General features: G+C 40.5%; 1 protein-coding gene across 5 annotated transcripts in view; it reads right to left on the bottom strand.

Moving 5' to 3' along the window:
- HTR7 (5-hydroxytryptamine receptor 7) overlaps positions 1–9,519 on the bottom strand; it is a 77,122-nt gene extending 67,603 nt beyond the window's left edge. For all 5 annotated transcript variants that reach the window (XR_004323890.1, XM_006183679.3, XM_032491341.1 and 2 more), the window contains exon 1: positions 8,954–9,519. Coding sequence is in view for 4 of the 5 variants with exons in the window: in XM_006183679.3 (XP_006183741.1) it covers positions 8,954–9,498 (545 nt within the window). In the remaining variant the exon portion in view is untranslated. The remainder of the gene's footprint in view (positions 1–8,953) is intronic.
- Between the last annotated feature and the right edge of the window lie 9,715 nt (positions 9,520–19,234).

Raw genomic sequence — 19,234 nt, 5'->3', positions numbered from 1 at the left:
CCCTTTAATATAAAACAAAATACATGTGTAGAAAAGTGCCTAAAATATACATGGATATTTTAATAGTAATTTTTAAAGGGGACCCTGACGTAACTATTGATACAGTCAAGAAACAAAATGTGACACCACCTGGGAGGCATGCCTCCCTGATCACAACCCCTTCCTTCCCACCTAGAAGTAACCACTATCCTTGTTCTCATGATACGTATTTCCTTCTTCTCTATAGTATTTCTATGTATGTATGTCTCTAAACAATGTTGTTTCTTTCAACTTTTATATGAATGAAATCACATTACATGTCTTCTTTTCTACTCTGCTGCTTTTGTTCAGCGTTCTGTTTGGAGACCCAAAGTATTTACAGGTGAAATGACATGATGTCCGAAATTTGAATTAAAATACTGTGAAGAAGAAAGAGTTGTGATGAATACGTTGAATAAATTGGCCAAAAATCGATCACTGCTGAAGTGGGCAGTAGAGAGATCAGGCTCTTCACACTACATGCTATACTCTTGGCTCTTAAATACGTTTCAAAAATGTAATCGTAAAAAGTTGTTTAAATTACTTTGTGAGATTCATTTAACAACAGCAATTTTCATTTCAGCAACAGTTTTCTAAGTAAAGTCTCAGAACCAAGAGCATCAGAATCATCTGGGAATTTGTTTGAAATGCAAGTTATTGGGCTCCATCCCAGACTTACTGAATCAGAAACTCCTGGAATGGGGCCCAGTAATCTGTGTTTTAATAAGCCCTCTAGATACTTCTGATGCACATTCAAGTTTGATAATCACTCCTGAGTAGTCTCTTATATGAATATACCACAATTGATTTCTCCATTCTACTGTTGATACACTTATGTATTACTTCAAGTTTGGGAATTCTAAATGTGTGGCAATTATAAACACTCTTGTACAGGACTTCTTGTGACAAGAGTCTCTCTGGTAGTATATGTAGTGCTAAAATAACAGAGTCATATAGGGTGTCTGTATTGTCAATGTTACACCATAATGCCAAACTATTTCCAAAGTGGTTCACCAATTCACAGTCCCACTAGTAATGAATGAAAGTTTCCTCTGCTCTACATCCTTGCCAATATTTGGTATTTTTCAGATATTTTAATTGTTGCCATTTTAGAGGGTTAAACACTTTTAAGCTTTCCAACTTGGGATCAAAAAACCTGTATTAGGGAACAGAACTACCAACATGAAATCATAGTTTTGCAAATATATTAATTGGTGGCTTTGGCTTGGAATGTGCCTGATGTAGGAAAGAATCTGGCACGATGGAGAAAATGAAAAAGGTCAATATGACTATGCTCTGGAAAGCAAGATGAAATACAGTACAAATTGCTGTTGGAGAGTAAGGCAGGAACAAATCAGGGACCTTGCAGATGTGCTAAAGACTGAATTGTATTCCTAGTGAAATGAAAAGCCAATGAAGGGTTTTAAGCAGGAAATTCACATGGTTATATTTCTATAATGTATATATTTAAAATCTTTCAGGGACGCATCCACTTGTACCTATGATGGGGTTATTGAATGCTTCAGACTAATAATGCTTTTGCTGAAAACAACTAGAAAAGCTGGGTAAAGCACAAGTACACACACACACACACACACACACACACACACACACACACACCTGCTTGAAGGCACCACAGACTTTCTGAGACAACCAGGAGTTGAGGGGACAAAATCCTGGGGCAGAGAGACTCACAAAGAGGTAGGCCAAAATTCTGCTGCCAGGCTTCCCCTTGGGACATATGCTTAAACTAGTGAGGGGGAAGGGGCTTGCTATTAAGAGGCACAAATATCAAAAGAAAAATTGGTAGTCTCTTGAGGATAGAGAGACAAACATTAGAGACGGGAGATACCAAGATCCCAATAAGAAGGAAGGAGCAGAAAACTAAATTCAACACTTGGCTGGGTAGGAAGCTCCCAAAATTTTTTCTGTGGGAGTTTTGAGAGTCTCCCACTGCTGAGGGGAGGAAAAAAAATTGAGATCTGAATTAGCTAGCAGGAGAAGTCACTGAGAAAACCCTATGCTCTCAACTGAAATTCCAAGAAGGCTACACCCTAGAAAGAGGCATCGGCCAGCGGCAGACAAGAGATTCATCAAAACTAAAACAAAGCCTAAAGTCAGCTAAGTCCTTAACTGGATTACAATAATCAGTCCCTCAATATGCCTGCCTAGCAGCTATTTTCTCTGGAAGAAAACAGCATCATTTACAATGTCTGCAATTTTTCACATAAAATGTTGCATATACAATCAAAGTTTATTAAGCACATCAAGACATAAACCCAAAATCCAGAGGGGGTAAAAAAAACAGATCACACACAATTACTCAGTTATTAGAGTTAGTAGAAAAAGAGTCTAACTACAATTGGTATACTTAGAAATCATAGTCTAACTATGATGAATATACTCAGAAATATACTCAGATATAACAAGTTGGAAAAGTCAGTGAAAAGGCAAAAATTTTCACAAAGAATTAGAATCAATATACAGTATCAAATGCAAAAAAAAACCAGAATTAAATGCAAAAGAATTAAATGGACTGTAAAATTAAGGACTCAATAGATAGGCTGTAAAACATATTAGACAGAAGAGATGATTAATAAATTGGAAGGTAAGTGGAAATTCTTCAAAACTGAAGCACAGAGTAAAATGCAGAATGAAAAAGAAAGAAAAGAGTGTAAGACACATAGGTGATAAAGTAAAAAGATCTAAATTATGTAACTTGGAAGATGTAGAAGAGAAAGAATGAGACAGTAAAAGTATTTAAAGAGATAATAGCAAACTGATTAGAGATATTAATACACAAATACGAACATTACTATGAACTTCAGCAGGGTTGACAGCAAATTAACAGCAGACAATAATCAATAATGCCAGACCAAGGAACAGCACAGAAAAATGGATAAAAACTAAAGACAAAAAGAAAATCCTGAAAGCAGGCAGAGGAGAAAAGACATATTATCTTCAAAGAAGTAATAATAATGTTGGTTAATGACTGATTTTTCAACAAAAATGATGGAAGCCTGAAGACAATGGAATAACGTTTTAAAGTGCTGGAAAAACCTCAAATACAGTCCATATTTAGGAAAAATATCATTCAAATGATAGTAAAACTTAGGCATTTTCAGATAAGTACAAGCTGAGAGGATTTGTCACCAGCAAATCCTCACTTTAAAAAATGCTAATGAAAGTCTAATTGAACCAAATTCTTGAACTTGATAAGAAAATGATTCCAAATGAAGGCATGGTAATGTAGGTAAAAGTAAAGACCAATGGAAAAGGTTGACATGTGGATAAATAAGAATGAATATTGATTGTCTAAAATAACAATAATATTGTTTAATAGGTTTTTAAAATATGCAGATTAAAATGCATGACAACAACAAGACAAAAGATGTGAAGGGGTATAAAGAATTAAAATAAGATACCTTATTATCCAGTATTGTATTTACCTAAGACAAATGAAAATATGTCCACAAAATGACTTGTACACAAATAAATATTTATAGAATCTCTTAGTAATATACAGAAACTGGAAGCAATTCAAGTGTCCATCTAGAGGTGAATGGATAAACAAATTAAATGGAATACTCCTCAGAAAAAAAAAAAAGAATAAAGTGCTGACAGGCTAAAAACTATGGATGAATCACACAGACATCATATTGAGCAAAAGAAGCCAGATTTAAGAATACATAATATACTATTCTATTTTATGAGGTTCTGACCAAGAACTAATTCATGATGCTAATAGTCAGGTCACTGGTTATCTCTGGGAGTACTAGAAACTGGGAAAGAGCAAGAGGGGATCACTGGGAGGCAGATAATGTTCAATTTCTTGCTTGAGTTGCAGATTACATGCATGTGTTTACTTTGTGGAAATGCATCAAACTCTACTATAGCATTGTTCACTTTTCTATATCTATTTCCAGAAAGAAGTTTAAGAAATGTACTTCAGACATACAGAAAATTATACAAAGAATAACAAGACTGTATCAACCACCAAGATTAAGCCCAAAAATAAACTCACAAACTTTTGGTCAATTAATCTTTGACAAACGAGGAAAAAACATACAATGGAATAAAGACAGTCTGTTCAGCAAATGGTGTTGGGAAAACTGGACAGCTGCATGTAAATCAGCGAAGTTAGAACACTCCCTCATACCATACACAAAAATAAACTCAAATGGCTTAAAGACTTAAACATAAAACAAGACACTATAAACCTCTTAGAAGAAAACATAGACAAAACATTATCTAACATAAATCTTAGCAATGTGCTTCTAGGGCAGTCTACCCAGGCAATAGAAATAAAAGCAAAAATAAACAAATGGGACCTAATTAAACTTATAAGCTTTTGCACAGCAGATGAAACCATAAGCAAAACAAAAAGACAACCTATGGAATGACAGAAAATATTTGCAAATGATGTGACTGACAAGGGCTCAATTTCCAGAATATATAAACAGTTCATACAACTTAGTAAGAAAAAAACAAACAACCCAATTCAAAAACGGGCAGAAGACCTAAACAAGCAATTCTCTCAATGAAGACATACAAATGGTCAATAGGCAGATGAAAAAATGCTTAATATCACTAATTATCAAAGAAACACAAATCAAAACTACAATGAGGTATCACATCATACCAGTCAGAATGGCCATCATTCAGAAGTCCACAAACGATAAATGCTGGAGAGGGTGTGGAGAAAAGGGAACCGTCCTACACTGTTGATAGGAATGTAGTTTGGTGCAGCCATTATGGAAAACAATATGGAGATTCCTCAAAAGACCAAAAACAGACTTATCATATGATCCAGTAATCCCACTCCTGGGCATATATCCAGAGGGAACCTTAATTCAAAAAGATGTATGCACCCCAATGTTCACAGCAGCACTATTCACAATAGCCAAGACATGGAAGCAACCTAAATGTCCATCAAAATAAAGAAATTGTGGTATATTTATACAATGGAATACAGCTCAGCCATAAAAGAGAATAAAATAATGCCATTTGCAGAAACATGGATGGACCTGGAGACTGTCATTCTAAGTGAAGTAAGCCAGAAAGAGAAAGAAAAATACCATATAATATCATTTATATGTGGAATCTAAAAAAAAAAAAAGACAAAAGAACTTATTTACAAAACAGAAACAGACTCACAGACATAGAAAACAGATTTATGGCTACCAGGGGGTAAGGCAGTGGGAAGAGATAAATTGGGAGTTTGAGATTTGCAGATACTAACTAATATATATAAAATAGATGAACAACAAGTTCATACCATACATCACAGGGAACTATATTCAATATCTTATAGTAACTTATGGTGAAAGAGAATATGAAAATGACTATATGTTCATGTATGACTGAAACTTTATGCTGTATACCAGAAACTGACATATTGTAAACTGACTATACTTCAATAAAAACATATATATACAAAAAAAAAAAGAAAGCATGACCAGTATCATTGATATACATGTTACTCCCTTACACATCTACCCACCCCACCAGAGACACCTACTCTCATGAATTTGGGGCTCACCATTCCTCTGTACAATTTTATACTTCTACTCCTTGTCTAAGTTGATCTATACAATACATAGAACTGTTTTGCATTCTTTTAAACTGTATATAAAAGGTAATTTGATTTCTATTTTTAACAGATTATTCTAAATGGGGCATAGTGGAACTTTCTGGGATGAAAAAAATATTCTCTATCTTATTTGAAATTTTGGTTACATGGGTATAGACATTTGTCAAAACTCATCAAAATGTACATTTATATCTGTGCATCTCACTATAGGTGAATGTTACTCACTTAAAACAACTTTTAAAAAACTAAACCATTCTAGCTTCTTCACAGGCAATGGATGAGGGGTGGAGAGAAGTGAAAGCAGGAAGGCCAGTTAAAATATTGACAGTAGACTTGGTGAGTGCCAAACTCATCTCTCTGAGGAGTAAGGAAATAAAGACAGGTTGTGGTCACAGTTCTTCCCGCAGATTAACTGTGAAGTGGGGCAGTAACTGGAGGGAAGAGCGAGGCCCAGGAAGGAGGGCTTAAAAATGGAAGATCAAGCTCCACGCTGTTGAGAGCGAACACCAAAGACAAAGACTAGATGAGAAATCAAGGAAAACACAAAGTCCTCCAGCAGGGGAAAGGGGATGGGATGTGAAGGCAAGTGGTTTGGTCTTTGCTGGGACACAATGTCTTCCTGCTTTTTAAGCAGGGGAAAGGGGATGGGATGTGAAGGCAAGTGGTTTGGTCTTTGCTGGGACACAATGTCTTCCTGCAGGAAATAGAAAGGGCACAGATGCAGGAAAAATTGTTTCTTGGCTAGTGGAAAGACAAAGGAGTTTCCATCCAACGGCTGCCACCTTTCCAATGATCATGACTCATTATCTATAAAGGGTGAGGATGGGAGTGTTGAAACCTGTGAAGACTGGCATGAAATTGCAGTGGAAAACGGCTGGAAAAGCATCTCAGCATCATGGGGAGTGGTTAAGAAAAATCAAAGGTTCAATTTTGTACAGGTTAAATGCCCAACAGATATCCAAATTCTTGCAATATAGCATGAGCTCAAAGGTAGGAATATTATTACTCATCTTTGCTTATGCTGTACAAAGCACAGCATAGCCTATATTAGGTACTCAGGAGGGAATGGATAGAGGAATCAATGAAGATTAAATCCATTTCATACCTTCTGAGCACATTTTTATATCGTTGGTCATATTATACAATGGAACTAAAGAAAAAAGTATTTTCAGAAATAATCCACCTTATCAACCAATCAATAGTAAATGCATTTTCCTTTTGCTCGTTTTTAGTTCAGTGCATTCTTGGAAGAAGAGCAATTTGTGGCTTCCAATGTTATAAATTCTTTATCTAAATAAATGACATGTTCACCTTCTAAAATAATTGTTAAGCAGAATTTACCAACGGGGCAATTCCCATCAAAAACTAAGAGATAAGACTCGACATCCCTATATGAACATGATTTGTGATAATCACATGGGATTGACGAAGAAATTAGAAGCTCTTGGCAAGAAGAATTAACCTCTTCTCTGTACTGGAGATGGTCCTGCTGCTGCTAAGCCACAAGTGTATAATGAGTAAAAGCCTTTAGCTTGTGTACAGGAATCTCAGAATGGTCCCAGCCAAACCTAGTTGTCTTAGGAGACAAATTAGCACACTGCTGTTTACTTATCATTTATCAATTATGAAACAGAAAAAAGGATTATAAATGCATTACTTCCAGCATAAACTGTTACTTGTTTTATCACACTAAGTTCCATTTAAAAGGGCTCCCTCCATTCATGCACAAAGCACCGTTTTGGTTGGATGAACAGTAGGACCTGTACGCTTATAATTCATATACATTTTACTTGATTAATTACTACATATATCGAGTGCATTCTCCTAGTTCCTGTTGCCACAGCCAGACTGTAAATGCATATGGTTTTGTCATTATTAATAACAGTAATTCAGAACTTCAGCTGTCAAGTTTAGAGCTAATAGTCTCATATATGTAGTGTGTGCTCTACTCTTAAAAATAATCCCTCGTTTGCTGTCAGAAGCTCCTAGCATAATATGTAAAATGGCAGGATCAATTTTTAAAAATAATCTAGATCTTTTAAGTAAATACAACTACAATGTATTCTTCCCCACCCGGCAAATATCCCCTTCCTTCAGTAACTTTAGACCCTGGCCAAGCAGTGAAACAGCAGAACATGTTAAATAACAAAACACACACAGATACACACACACAAATAGCAGTGTTTACAGGGAGGAATAGGAGGGGAAAAAAATCTCATTTTTGTGCTAGACCATCCTTTGAAACACTTGTCATTTTAAGTGTGGAGGCATCAATTATTTCTCCTATGCTGGAAGTTCTACACATTTAAAGATGCCATAGGTCCACTAAGAAAATAAGCTACCATTTTTCTGTATCATTAAGCTCAGCAGGATACCAGTCCTGTGCTGGCTTTAAAACACCAGCAGAATTCTGATTGTGAATATTAAAGTTTAATATTTCAGTTTCAAGAGAAGCAGAGTTGTTTTGTGGCCAAAGAACATTAGGACTGCTTTGAGTTGTCAACTGCACAATATTTCTAGGACCCAACACTAGCCCCAAAGCAGTATCTTGTAATGCTAGAGTCTGAAGAAACCTTGTTGGGGGTGCTATTCTAATCTGACACCCAAGACAGGACTTTTTTTCCCCAGCATCGCTGACAGATGGTCAGCCTCTGTTTCAATTACTCCAGTGGAGGAGTTCTCAAGAGAAGATTCCCAAGGGATATGATGAAATGCTAGAGCCAACCATTCAGACAGGGAGTAAGGTGGACTCCAGTAAGCCTGTCGGATACAGACAGCCTGGCAGAACGCTAAAACCGGGCTTCCAAAAGAACGTGATTCAGAATCAGCAATCAGAGAGGGGCAACGTTAAGACGTGTAGACCCTCAATTCATGGACCACCCTAGGTCTTCACTTTGGCCTGGGAAGTAGCTCCTACAATCAGGGAAGCAAGGTGGCTTGTCTCCTGCTGATTTCTTAAAGTAAGAATTGATTCTTTCAGGCTCACAGCAAGGGTCTGTCAAGCTCAAAGGAGATCAAATCCCTTCCTTCTGAAAACCAAGCCAAGGGACCCCCTGGTGGAACTGCTAATGCTTAAAATACTCTTAACTTCGGTCTTAAAATTCTCACTACAGTAAACCAGAACATTTCGAGCTCTTCTTTTAAAGGTGTATATGGGCTAGGCTGTAACTGAAGTTGTTTGGTTGGTGTAGGGTTGATGCGTGGGGGGTTATGTTTTAAGCGCAGCCCTTCATCCCGCCGTGAAGTCTGGTTTATCCTCCCAGGAAAGAAAAGCGAGCGCGCGGGGCTAAGCTGCCAGGGCATCCCCAGCCGGATCCCGGGACGGGGCGGCCAGGCCCTTACCTGTCGATGCTGATCACGCACAGGGTCATGATCGAGGCCGTACAGCACATGACGTCCATAGCGATAAAGACGTTGCAAAAGAAGTGGCCAAAGATCCACTTGCCCCCGATAAGGTCGGTGACGCTGACGAAGGGCATGACCGCCACGGCCACCGAGAGGTCGGCCAGCGCCAGGGACACGATCAGGTAGTTGGAGGGCTGGCGGAGCTTCTTGACGAAGCACACCGAGATCACCACCAAGCAGTTGCCGGCGATCGTCAGCAGAGTGATCAGCGTCAGGATGGAGCCGATCACAACTTTCTCTGCTCTGCCGTAGTTGATCTGCTCCCCGCAGCCGGAGACATTGTCTGGGGGTGCGTCCCAGGTGGGCACAGGGTTGGCCGTCACCTCGGGGACCCCGTGCAGCAGGTGCGGCGCCCAGGAACCCGCGACCGGGCCGGCGCCGTCGGGGCTGAGGTCCGGCAGCCTGCGCCCCAGCTCTGGCAGGAGAAAGGTGCGGAGGTGCCCGTAGAGATCTGGGCGGCCGCTGCTGTTAACGTCCATCATCGTGCCGCTGTGCGCCGCTGCCCATGGAGTCGGCGCCCGCGCCACGCGCTCCGGCTGCTGCCGGCCCGGGGGCTTCACCTCGCCGGTTCCGCTCCTCTCAGCTCAGCCATGGGGCCCGTGCCGGCCGCTGGGGGGCGCCCCGGCTCGGCCTTGCGGCCCCACAAGTCTGGGTCCCCCAGCCGCAGCGGGCGACGCGGGAGCGCGGCCGCCCGGGGACTCCCTGCGGGAGGCTCCTCCGGCACCCGACGGACGCCCGAGACGCGCGGGCTCGCAGGCTGGCGGGCCGGGCTCGGCTGGCCGTCCCGCAGCCCGCAGCCCGCAACCCACAGCCGCCGCGCGGCTCCTCCGAGAGCACCCAGGAGGCAGCGGTAGAAGTTGCGGAGTGCGCCCCGCCCCTCGCGCCCGCCGCCGCCGCCGCTCCCGCCGCTCCCCTGCAGCAGCCGTGCCGCGTCCCCGCTGCCGCTGCCGCTGCCGCCGCCGGCTGCCGCCCGCTCCCCCCAGGCTCCCGGACAGGGTTTCCTGGCTGGGCAGGGGTCGCCGCTTCTCCCGCGCCTCCCCACTGGGCGGGGGGCGGCGCTCCAAGCGCCTCCCGGGAACCCGAGGCTCTTCGCTCCGGGATCCTTTCTTGCGGCAGAAGGTTTTTCAGACCTTTTCGGACAAACCCGAACCCTCTTACACTAGTACACGACAGTTCGGTGGGGAGGACTAGGGACCCAGCCGACGTTCGGACTCGCAAAATGAAGAACCAGGAGAGGGATTTTTAAAATCTTAAAAAAAAAAAAATCTTTCTAGCGCTACACTAAGCAACAAACAGATACTTACGTTTCCTATTTTGACCAGTGATGGGAGAAAGCCAAGATGGAAAAGGAGAAGCAGCTGAAGGGGGTGAGGGGTGGGAGCTCAGAAGAAGGAAAAAAAAGGGTGGGTGTGGAGAGGGACGCCTTCGGGTCCTGGCACTGAGGAGGAGCTGGGGGTTCTGGGAAAGGGACCTCCAGAGGGCTTAAACCCATTCCGGCAAACCCTCCAGGCGTCTAAAAACAGGCCTTTCGGCTTTGAAAATAGACCTTCGCTGCTTTTATATTCAGACTTAAGAGCCTAATATATTGAAGTGAGGGTTAATTTTCCTATGGCATTCTGGAAATCTTGCACAGAAGAGAAGAAATGACCGGTTATAATGTTCTGCAGAAGAATCCTGGAGGTGTATGTTGATTTAATGCCTACTGCCTAAATCCCCTTGGCATTCAAACGCTGTCAGAGTGGCTGATTTTTACTATTTATGAGACTTTCCATTTCACTCATTTTGTTTTAAAGATTTTTATCGGAAGTTAGCAGTGATTTCTTTGGTTTAAAGACTCTAAAAATAATCAAATCTATTTTCTTTTCTAGTTAGGCCCTGGAGGATCATAAATAAGAAGAAAAAGAACGGAAACCACAAAATGTATTGAGATGAGTGCTAACGCTCTCCTTCATCCTTCAAGATGGGTATTAGCCCTCTTTCCAGATAAAGAAACACAGTTGCTATTGCAATCAGCTGGTAAGTAATAGGTTTCAAACCCAGGTTTATCTGATTACTAGGTCCATATTTTTCCCTCTGCACATTCAAAGAACAGTGTTTTTTAAGTGGAAAAAACAGATCCCTCAATCATGGGCCAATGTTCACAGCTCTTTCACTACTATGAACTTGTCAGGGACTCTCCTCTGTCTGAGGTAAATAGATCAACACATCTCCTCAGAGGAAGAGTGGAAGAGAACATGTAGACCACAAAGCAATCCTATTTAATAGTTAAGAGGATGGGTGAGGAGCTTTCTTCAGCCTTACTTCTGTTAGTATTAAACATAAGTTCAGACCGAAGAAAACTAGTATGCAGCTGGAAGGCATCTCAGAACCCATTTGTTCCCCCTTCAATACAGAGAGGGAAACAGAGGCTGGGACAAGTTGAATGACTTGTCCAAGATTATACATGACTACACTGAAACATCTCAGGTTTTTTGTTTTGAGGTTTAGAATTGTGTCAAGGCCTCCAAAAAATTCCTGAAGGTAGTTAAATTTCACCAGATACTTTTGATTTTCCTCACTTTAACTTTTTAATTTATTTTAATTCATTTTGACTTTTCTCACTTTTTTCCCCTCCCGTAGAGGACTCTGATCAGAGTCAGCTTACGTTCTGTCTTGGCTCTTTTAATTATACATTCTAATTAAGTATAATTATATATTACATTATAATTAAATTTAATTCTATACTATAATATTCCATGCTAATTAATTATACAAAGAATTTGAAAAGCAATCTTTTTTATTTGAATCTACTGTCAATATTATTTCCCACCTACACCCTGGCCAGACCTTATTTAGCCCACTTGTGTTTCATAGCAGCTTCTGATGTATTTTGCTTTTGTTCTTTTAATTGTAGACATATAAATGCACCAAATAATTAGTAAAATACTACCTTCGGATTTACTTCTTCCATTTTCAATATAGCATCAGGTCCAAACTCCCCTTTTTGTAGAGAAGTCATCTCAGTTATACTATCCCTGGTGATGGCTGAGTGTATCTCCTAGGAGTTGCTAGGTTTTTAACTTAGAAGCTGTCACAATGCATAAACACAACACAGTTATTGAAAATCTCTGCTTCTGCAGCATTACCTGGTTTAAACATTGAGTTTAAATTTCATCTATCATTGTATCATTCCAAAATTCAGACAGAACAATTTAGAAATTCTTTCAGTTTCCCTCTAACGTTGACTAACAAATAATCATATCCTAATAAAAATGCTAAAATCTCATGGATACTTTTCCATAGTATTCTCACACACACACACAAAAGCTAAAGATACAGCTTCACAAAATATTCATAAAAAGACCTAAACATTCACCTAAATTTGTTGTTTTGTCCTTGGTTTCCTGGGGTTTTAAAATTCATATCAAGATGCCTTCACCTTCCCCCTGCCAGCCTCCTCTGGCAGTTATATTGAAAATAGTAAGAGAAGTGTTAGCATCTAAATCAAATCATGTCTTTAGTTTTTATCCTTTTTATTTCTTCCATTAAAAAAAATAACTCTTCCACTTTAAAAAGGACAAAACCTTGTCTAGACTCTCATTTCCTATAACAGCATTCTCATAAAATTGTCAGTGAGGGCATCTGAAACTACAGCTTTCTGATGTTTCCAACTGGCAATCTCCTGCTCTCAGAATTGCTCTGGGGGAGTACAGAACAGCAGCCACATCCTATAATGGGAATTATAAGCATCTTTTTATAAGCTCTTCTTCCCTGTAGGTACTCATCTAACTCATCTAAATGCATATGCTTAATCATATCTCTGCAGACCCACACATACCTATCCGTAGGACATAAGCTTAAGAGAGTTTATTTTCCCATAAACCAGCATACTCTGACAGTCCAGATTTGCTTTAAGAAACAAGTAAAATAAAGCTTGCAACACATTGGTCAGTTAAATATACTAACATTATACTGACTGGGGCTCCAGTGATTTCTAATGTCTAATGTGGCTGACTTCCCACAAGGCTACTTTTTAAAATTATTATTATTGAAGTATAGTTGATTTACAACGTGTCCGTTTCCGGAGTACAGCATAGTGAGTCAGCTGTGTGTATATACTCTTGCACTTCTCCAAGTTTTTCAGCTGTTTACCTGTACACCCCATTGGCTCACTCAGCTCAACTCAACTCATTGTCTGGGTGTCGACCCCAGAACTGGATGCGAAAAGACTAGGAAAACAATGCTTAGACAGGTCTAGGGCTAAAATTAGTGTATATAAATATCCAAGTACTACCCTGTGGACCAGTCGGGCTCTAGAGCAGTAGCACAGAGACAGAACATACATCCTAGTGATGAGGACTGAAATCTGTCAACACAGACATTGGGAGGCCCAGTTGGGACAAAAGCAGTTAGTCTGGGACACAAGAATGTCCCCTTCTCTGTGACAATTCCCCTCACCATGGCCAGTCTCATCCTTTCCAAGCTCTTAAAGCACTTTTTTCAGATCTTTATGATAACATTTTCTATTATATTATGCTTTATGTTTATATGACTGTCTTTTCCATTAGACTGTGAACTCCCCAAAGCCAAGGATATTTTCTTATTCTTGCCCCATACTAGGTGCTCAATAAACACTCATCAAACAAATTGAGTGTAGAAAAATGCCTATAGCCAAGAGTCGTTCATGATTTAAAATAATTCCTCAGCTTAAAAGTAAATCATGAATCGTGTTTTAATTCAGATGCGTCCTTTAATTAAGATACTTTCACTTGCATTTTCCCTTAATGCTAACTACAAAAATGTACTTTTTTTCCCTTTGAAAATTTCCCTTTAGAAAATCTTCATTCTCTTTACAAAATAAATGCACTCTTTAAAAATCGTCCTCAACAACAACAAAAAAGATGAACAAAGAATCAGAGAACGGATAGTTCCAAGATCACTTATTCTTTTTTTAATTACTCAATTTTTTTGTCCATCTTGCAGTGTAAGTGGTACTTGCACACCCTCTAGTGGTGAATCTATTCCTCAATACAAATTCCACAATGAGAGAATTTCCACAGAAGGCTTTTTTCAAGGAACAAATTGGACAAGGTCAGCGACCATGGTCCAAACCTGAAGGACTAATGAAAAAAAAATTTAAGTTCTTCAACTGAAAGAAAAACAGATCACACGAGCATTCACTCATTGACTGAGTCAACATTCATTGAGTGTCTAATACACACGATGTATTATTTTAGGAGTTCTTTTTTCAAAGGACATGTTAAGTTGGAGATCCTTTTGGATATCCAACTGGAGATGTCAGATAGTTAGATACAAGTTCAAGAGAAGATCTCTCAAGCAGAAGAGTAGATAGAGAAAAGGCATGAGGAATTCACCCTAGGATGTGCCAACATTCTGGAGTCAGGCAGCGGAAGAGAGACCCCAAAAAAACTGAGCAGGAGACATTGAGTTAGGAGGAGAACTAAGAGAGCTTGGATGCTCAAAGTCAGAGAAGATGTTTCAAGGAGAAGAGCTTGGTGAACTAAGTCAAATGTCAAGTAAGGAAAGAACTATTTCAATGGAGTGGTTGGAACAAAAGTGGACTAGACTGGGTTCAGGAGATCATGAGAAGAGAGCAAATGGTAACTGGGATAACAGACAACTTTTGGAGTAGTTTTATTCAAAAGAGTAGCAGGGACTTGGGCAGAAGCTAGAGGGACATGTGGTATTTAAACATAATCAGAATAGAAAGTAAGAAAGTCTTTCATTGAAGAACTGATGGGATCCATTTTATTCTACATTTTCTGATCCCCTGTAGAATTTCAGGAATCCTTCTATAGTGTTCAAAATAATATCTGAAATGAAAATTGCCATCAGGTTCATGTCCCCATTTCCATGCAAAACTACCCCTGATCCATTCTTTCAGTCACTTAATAAACATGTACCAGCTAAGTATGAATAGGCACTGTGCTAAGTGCCAGGGATGAATAAATAAGGCCAATTCTCCACCCGACGGATGTTCACTACCTGGCGAAAGTGACAGACTAGTTACAGTGCAATGTGAAAAGCCTCATAGGTATGAACCCAAGACATGGGATCCCAGAGGAAAGGAACATTGGCTCTGCCTGGAGGGACCAAAGAATTCACAGAGCTAAAATTTCAGCTCAAGCAGAAGTTTCATCAGTACACTGGAGGAGAGGGGAATGCAATGCTAGTTTCTGTTGAGGACCTGTTCTTTGCCTTCAGTAACCATTCTTAGCAAATTAGTATTCAGTCAAAAAGTTTTAGCTGCCTGAGCAATTATTTTTTCACTTAATAAGCAACAATTTCAAGGCAGCATCACAGCAATGGTTTTATCAACTTGACTGGGCAATGGGGTGCCTAGACATTTGGTCAGACATTTTTCTGGCCTTGTGCATGAGGTTTTCCAGAATGAGATGAGCATGTGAATCAATAGAATGAGTAAAGCAGATTAACCTCCACAATGTAGGTGGGCTTCATCTAATCAGTTGAAGGCCTGAATAGAACACAAGAACCAACCTTTCTTCCAATAAGGGAGGATTCCAGTGCCTTCCAGTGGGCATGTTGCTATCAATGGATTCAAACTGAAATATCAGCTCTCCCTGAATCTTAAGCCTGCCTGCCTTTGGAGGAACTACACCATCAACTGTCCTGGGTCTCTAGCTTGACAACAGCAGATCTTGGGGTTGTCAGCCTCCAAAATCACACCAGCCAACTTCTTTTTAAATCTCTCCCCCTTTCTTTGTCTCTTTCTTGGCCTCTATCTCTCTCATTCTGTCTGTTTCTGTTTCTGTCTCTGTCTCTGTCTATATGTATGTATGTATGTATATACCTATATATTCATATTCTCTTGGTTCTGTTTCCCTGGAGGACCCTAACACTAATACAATCATTTACTTTACTTGCATTAAACAACCAATCCTATTGCAATTTTGGCCCTTTTCTTTCAATTCACTAAGTTTCCCATCACATGTCTTTTCCAGATACCAATCATAGCTCTACTTTTGATTTCTTTCATAATGACGTCTTCAGTTGTATTCTTTGGTCATAGGCATACTTTGCATCTTAAAGATGGTAGGAATACTCCTTAGTTCACAATGCTAATTTTTATAATATATAAGATTTCTTCACCTGCCTTTCATTTTCAAACTTTCAATAGAAACATAGATATAAAAAGTATTTCACTTTCATTTTAATTTCATTAAAAAAAAAACCAAAACCTAACATTGCAAGCAGTGTTACAGCCTAGAAGGCGGACAAATTCTTATATCAGGTCAGTAAGAGGAGTTTCTGAGGGAAGGCCAGAAGACGAGGGAGGAGTTACTGAGAAAGGCTCCCTGGATTGGTGATGTCCTGTGGAGTCCCATTTGAGTTCTAGGTTCAGCAATCAAATCCTCTAGTATACTTTTCCAGGGCCTCTGGGCAAGTGGGTCACTGTACCAACTTACCAGTCATGTGGTGAATAGAGGCCAATGTGAGTCTGCCTAGAGGAAGGATATCTTTTTCTGATCTGCACAGGAACTCCAGTAAGTGCTCCATCATGGGGAACAAGAGAGGGGGTTTCATTTGGGTTGCTGGCCCACCACCTGCACAGTTCAGTAAATTTTTTGGCCATGTGTTTAGGTAACTGAATACACCCAACAGTGTTACAACTGTGTTGACATAGGTATGAAGGTGAACAAGAAGTCACCGGTTCATTTATTAAATCTTCAACTTTTGACTGAGTTCTGGATATACCCCAGACTCCTGCATCTTGTCGCTCCTCAATTTCATGCATCAAAATATAATTCAAGCATCACCTCCTCTGGGAAACTGTCCTATATCCTCTCCAAATCTCCCCAACTTCCCCCTCAATCTGGAAGAGCAGACCCTGACAGATGTTCCTGACACATGTATGTAAATCATATTATAACATTGCTTTCTTGCCTTGCCCCACTTCAGCCTTAAGCAGACAGAGGACAGAAGTCCAGAATAGCGTTTCTTGGCTCACTCAGGAATGGTGAACCAAGTAAGAAGAGGATAAGGCCAAAGACCAACCGAGCATGCACTGATATTCAGGAACCACCCAAGAAAGAGAGGTCCCCAGGGAGACTAAGGGCTTGAAGGTTGCTTTGGATGCTAAAGCCCACCTTCTCTTCCTTAGCTCTCCAAGGAAGAGGAAATGACTGAGGAGTCATCTTCTTTGAGCCCTGGACTCCTACTTGATGTAACAGGAATAACAATCTCTCTCTCATTGACCGGTTGTGTTACCGGAGAGTAGGTTCTTGTCTCATCACAGAAAGAATGAGATGGAGGTCAAGAAAGGAAAGTGGGGATTGATTAACTGATAGTACACTCTCAAGGGGAGAGGGCGCAGACTCAGTGAGCAGCTGTGCTGAGTTTCTTTGGCAAACTGGTTATATGGGGTATAAAAATGAATGAGCAGAACATTCACTGGGGAGGGAGGGGTTTGGTGTCATATTCCCTGATTTTCATCCCAGCTCCAGGTTCCTGAGGGGAGGAGAGAGTTTTGTCTTTATTTAGTCTGGATTGGGAGTGTCATGATGTCAGTACATGATGGGTACTTCTAATCTGCAAGGCTAATTTTATTGTAATGAGGGCATAATGAACAAGAGATTACATTCAGATGCCAGAGATTTCTGCCTTTTCCCACCTTTCTTTGTCTGCCTCCAGGACACTTGTCACTGTAAAATGTACAGTTTCTTATCAGCCAGAGGTTCCTGCTTTTCTGTCTGCCCAAGGGCTCCTGTTGTTTGCAAGATGTATGGTTTCCTGCCATTTGTCCCCAACCCCTTCTCTGCTCTCACCTAGCTCTCTGCCTGCTCTAATTTGTGAGGATTAAATTGGACAGCAGATAGGAAGTACGTGGAATATTTATACAGTACTATTATCTTCCAGTCAGAAATTTCCAGGATCTTCTTCTAACTCCAGATCCTGCTGCCTCACCTACCTCTCCAGGCCAACTTCTCACCCCTCTTCTCCCCTAGTCCCTCTTCCCTCTGCCATCTTCCCACTCCTCCTCCCCTCTTCCACCTCCTTCCCTTCCTCCCCCTACCTTCCTACTTCCTCTTTCCTCTCCCTCCAGCTCTCCATTCTCTTCTTCCTTTCCTTTCTCTTCTCCCCCTCCTCCCTTCCCATCCTCCAATTCTCCTCTCTGCTTACTTTGCCCAGGAGACAGTACACGAAGTGAGAACTGAACCAAACCCCCTGGTTCCAGATGGAGTTCCACCAGATTACCTGAGCCTTAGATGACTCAGATGTAAAATGCAGATGTTGCTAAAAAGCAGTACTGAACTCACAGTTGCTTTGAAAATAAAATATGCAGGTAATTACTTAGCCAACAGGCTTGCCCTCAGTAAATGCTTATGACTGTTATCTATTCATTTTCCTTCTCGTTCTTTTTCTTCCTCATCACCTAGGTGCACGGTGAAGATGTCTAAAGGGTACAGAAAAGAAGTTTCAAGGATAGAGTTACAGTATCAGCACCATGGCTTTCAAAGAAAGAGGCCCTTTGTAGTCTAATGCTGGCATCAAATAATGAGTCATCTGATTCACCTTCATCACATATTGGACATATTTCTGACCAATCTAGATTTTGTGATCATAGGTGAAGAAGCCTGCACAATTAACACTAGACTTTCCAATGGAAAGCAAAGGGTTTGCTTTATACGACTTTGTTCTATTTTCAGAAGAAAATATTTTCTGTTCTTACTTAGGAAATATCAAGCATTGGGAAAGCAAAAGATTTTTCTTCTTTGTGAAATTTAACCAGGAGAATTGCATGCTACTACATGGAACAGATGGCTCTTAAAATTCCCTTCTGAGACTAAGAAAGAAGTCAGTAAAGGAGTACGAATCAAGATGTGGCCCATAGACCAGAGTCATCTGTGTGCTGTGTGTGATAAGTTAGTACAGAAACTGAAAATGTTTAGAAACTTTCACAGCCCTTCAGCATTGTCTGGATACCCAAGCCCCCAGTTAGTGGACTCTTCTTACTCAGCCAAGTATAGAGCAGTTCAGATGTTATCAGATTAATCTTTTGAGGCCAGAGCTGCCTATTGGTAATGCACAATGGATCACCTACTAGTCCTGGAAGAATGGGGGTGCAAGGGAGGTGACTGACCCTTCATCACAGACAGCTGGAGAAGCACTGATGTAAACTACAATTCCACAGTTTTATGTTCTCAGATAATTGACTTATCAATCTTCAAGAGTTCATTTATACTAAGTTCAAAAGTG

The sequence above is a fragment of the Camelus ferus genome, chromosome 11, assembly GCF_009834535.1.
Source record: "Camelus ferus isolate YT-003-E chromosome 11, BCGSAC_Cfer_1.0, whole genome shotgun sequence".
NCBI lineage: Eukaryota > Metazoa > Chordata > Mammalia > Artiodactyla > Camelidae > Camelus > Camelus ferus.
This window is presented reverse-complemented; position numbering and strand designations above follow the sequence as displayed.